General features: G+C 35.1%; 2 protein-coding genes across 2 annotated transcripts in view; both read left to right on the top strand.

Moving 5' to 3' along the window:
- Positions 1-3,820, top strand: part of LOC107629169 — a 25,997-nt gene that overhangs the window by 11,068 nt on the left and 11,109 nt on the right. The window lies entirely within an intron of this gene.
- LOC107629167 (V-type proton ATPase subunit a1-like) overlaps positions 1-3,820 on the top strand; it is an 8,123-nt gene that overhangs the window by 2,870 nt on the left and 1,433 nt on the right. Inside the window, exons 8-16 of the mRNA XM_016331881.2 lie at positions 387-494; positions 623-730; positions 927-1,075; positions 1,291-1,444; positions 1,796-1,956; positions 2,796-3,002; positions 3,091-3,274; positions 3,364-3,447; positions 3,775-3,820. The exon at positions 3,775-3,820 is cut by the window's right edge and continues 133 nt beyond it. Of these exons, the coding sequence (XP_016187367.1) occupies positions 387-494; positions 623-730; positions 927-1,075; positions 1,291-1,444; positions 1,796-1,956; positions 2,796-3,002; positions 3,091-3,274; positions 3,364-3,447; positions 3,775-3,820 (1,201 nt within the window). The remainder of the gene's footprint in view (positions 1-386; positions 495-622; positions 731-926; positions 1,076-1,290; positions 1,445-1,795; positions 1,957-2,795; positions 3,003-3,090; positions 3,275-3,363; positions 3,448-3,774) is intronic.

Genomic DNA, 3,820 nt, shown 5'->3' with positions numbered 1-3,820 from the left:
TGTATGCTCTACACACTAGACAATATTGGGCCTTTTGTAGCTTCAGTGTCAACTTTCAACGGGGCAAAGAAAACTACGGAAACATTAAATAAATAGTATCAAACCTTATCATAGCATTCAGATACTAGTGTGCAATCTATGAGGCTTCCTTATATACTAAATAAGATTTCAGAAAACGGTAACATAAAGCTGTTGAGTTTTGTTTCTGGCAATATCATTCATTGGTAATGAGTAGTATCATGAGAAAATGTGAATTATATTGAAATGAATTGTGCCTTGCCAAGTAGATTGTTTCTGTTGCTCTATATCATTTATGTCGTCTTTTGTGACTTATACATAGGAAATTGAAAACAATATGATTTGAAAAGCTTAGTTGGTGGTCATAGGTTTCATCACGTCTTGCTGACATAGAAGCTACTTTGGATGCTGGGACTAGGCACCGGAATAAGGCTCTAGCTTCTGTAGGAGATAATGTTGAAAAATGGATGGACATGGTAAGAGTTAACTTCTGAATATCATCGTCTCAGATTTTTTCTGTTCTGTCTGTTGTAGCTGGAAAAGTGTACTAATCTCTGATAATTATTCTCAAGTAATGGTTCTCAATCTCATCATCGTGTCCTAGGTAAGAAGAGAGAAAGCCGTCTATGATACGTTGAACATGCTAAACTTTGATGTCACAAAAAAATGTCTTGTTGGGGAAGGATGGTGCCCTATATCTGCAACAGCACAGGTAGATCCCAACTAAATCTTTTTTTTTTTAATAATTGGGACACTTTGTTATTTATCGGAAATGTTTAGTAACCAAAAAAATTTAGCAGTAATTAATGAATACTAAATAAAACTGGTTGTTTTTTTGTTTCCTTAACATTACCGGTTATTTATATTATCAGTTTATCACTAAAGAGATTGCATTTATGATATTCCAGATTCAGGAGGCATTGCAACGTGCAACTTTTGATAGCAATTCACTAGTTGGCATAATCTTTCATTCAATGGATGCACTGGAATCTCCGCCTACATATTTTAGGACCAACAATTTCACAAGCCCATATCAGGAAATCGTTGATGCATATGGGTGAGCACAATATTCATTATGGTTTGTAAGAGTAGCATATATGCTTTAAAGACGCAGTGAAGTTAATTACTTTTCGTGGAATTGGAAATACATTAATAGCTTCTATGCCAGTTGATAAATAAACCGTCAGATCAACATGGATGCACTACAAATAAGACAAAGTATAACTTTATTGGAAAACTGAAAATACTCCTGACGAGCATTTTTAATGGCAGTGTTGCAAGATATCAAGAAGCGAATCCTGCAGTTTACACGGTTATTACATTCCCATTTCTTTTCGCGGTGATGTTTGGGGACTGGGGTCATGGAATTTGCCTATTGCTTGGAGCATTAGTCCTTATAGCATGTGAAAAAAAGCTCAGCGCTCAGGTGATTTCATTGTAACTGTCACAAATAAAGTAAACATTGGAAAGATTATACCAAATGCATAATGGGTGTGACACATCAATTGAACATCATTCTTTTTCCATCTAATGTCTAATAAGATCATCATTGTGATGTTCAACAAGCTAGTACGTCCACTTACTACGAGCAGATTAGCATCAGAGTGTAATTTCTAGGTTGGGTTCCGATCAAAATATATTGAAAACAAAACTTTATTTATTTTCTGCGAAACACATAATTGCATACAGATAAACCGGTTATGCCTTACTTTTGTCTTGCACTTTGAAAGTTGGCATCGGAACTAGACACCTGATAGTTTTATTTTATTTCTCCCAGAGACTTGGAAGCTTTATGGAGATGCTATTTGGCGGGCGCTATGTGCTTCTTTTAATGTCATTATTTTCAATCTACTGTGGGTTAATCTACAATGAATTTTTCTGTGTTCCTTTTCACATATTTGGAGCGTCGGCTTACAAATGCCGAGATAATTCATGCAGGTCTTCAATAACTTTTGTGCTAGTATTTTTTATTTGTTATATTTCCTAAATACATGATGCATTACTTGGTATTTTATGCTGTCTTTATTATTTCTTTGAATTACACTTGTGCATTCTTTATTAAAACTATTGTTGAGAGCTATTCCATTTACAAAAAGAAAAAGTTCTTCAATAACTTGGTTATTGCGTTTCGGAGTTGGCTATTGCTGTGAACATGAGTTGATTGCCTTCTCTTCTTTAATGCATTTTATGTACAAAGGTATTCTCGAAAATGTTCTGTAGCCAGGTTGATGGGATGTATGTCATTTGGGGAGAGGTCCTATGTTCAAACATTGAAGTTATGGTATAAACTCCTTGATATGCTGAATTTTACATTTTCTAAAATTCTGATGTCAATTCACGTCATTCTGCTAAGTTGTGAACGACAATGTGAATAATCATTTCGTTTGACACCATCAATTTATTTGGTAACAGTTCTAACTTATAAGAGTTACCATGACATCTGCCAGTTATCCTTGAAGACTGAAGCAAATATCATTTGACTTTTCCCCCCTGTTTTAAGTTTGTACATATTATCATACATTTGTTTCTATTTTTTGTTATACTTATATAGGATCAATTCTAACAGGAAAACTATAGTTCTGTTTATTTGAAATTATTGATGTTTCATTTATAAGTTGAAAAAATTATGCCATGAGGAATAATTTATTGCCGTCCCTTGCAAACATGCACTTGTCTGTTAATGCCCTCTACAGCTTCCGAGCTTGATTGGGAAGCTGTTTTTAACTGGTCTTAACTTTGTGCTGTTTGGTTTTTCTTCATTCTCCACATTTTATCAGGGATGCGCATACCATTGGTTTAGTCAAATATCGAGAAACATACCCATTTGGTGTGGATCCCAGATGGCGTGGAAGTCGTTCAGAATTGGCTTTCCTTAACTCCCTCAAGATGAAGATGTCCATTCTACTTGGTGTGGTGCATATGAACTTAGGAATTCTGTTGAGTTATTTCAACGCTTGTTTTTTTGGTAACTCAATAGATATAAGGTGTGTTGCTCTTCTAACTCGATGTAGCTATTATTGTTGCCGTCCTTTGAGTAAAATGTTTCAACTTACTCTTCATGTTGCTTTCTAGGTACCAGTTTGTGCCACAAATGATTTTCCTCAACAGTCTATTTGGGTATCTTTCCCTTCTCATTGTTGTTAAGTGGTGTACTGGCTCACAAGCGGACCTCTATCATGTAATGATTTACATGTTTTTAAGCCCGTTTGAGAAACTTGGTGAGAATCAGTTATTCTGGGGCCAAGGGGTACTTCAAGTATGATTCTGGTTCTTTTTTTCATTGTTGCTTCATAAATATATTATTGTTATATTTCCTCGTTTTTCTGAGTTACGGCTTATATGCAGGTAGTTTTGTTACTTTCTGCTCTAATTGCAGTTCCTTGGATGCTCTTTCCAAAACCTTTTATACTAAAGAAGCTTTATGATGAGGTGCCACTTTTGCTTTCAGAGTTCTATTATTTTATTGCTTGAAAGCTTGATATGTGTAAATTATGCCGGGGTTTGAGCTTCCCCTATTAGGATTCTAATCCGCTGAAGGTGGTTGAACTTCAACTCAACATGAGATCCATTACAGGATCTTTTTCTGTGGACTAAAATATGCTTGTTCTAACTTACTTACTTCTATAGGCTATGCTGACTTTTTTGTGTTGCCATATTTCAACTTGTTCTATACTTTCCTTCATAGCCAGTTAGTAATAACACATGGCCATTGAGTTTGTCAGGCAATTAATCTTCTTCTATCCTGAATTATTATAGAGATTTTTTCAAGGGCAAACTTATGGTAAGCTTAATACAACTGAGA

The sequence above is a fragment of the Arachis ipaensis genome, chromosome B03 (assembly GCF_000816755.2).
Source record: "Arachis ipaensis cultivar K30076 chromosome B03, Araip1.1, whole genome shotgun sequence".
Classification (NCBI taxonomy): Eukaryota; Viridiplantae; Streptophyta; class Magnoliopsida; order Fabales; family Fabaceae; genus Arachis; species Arachis ipaensis.
This window is presented reverse-complemented; position numbering and strand designations above follow the sequence as displayed.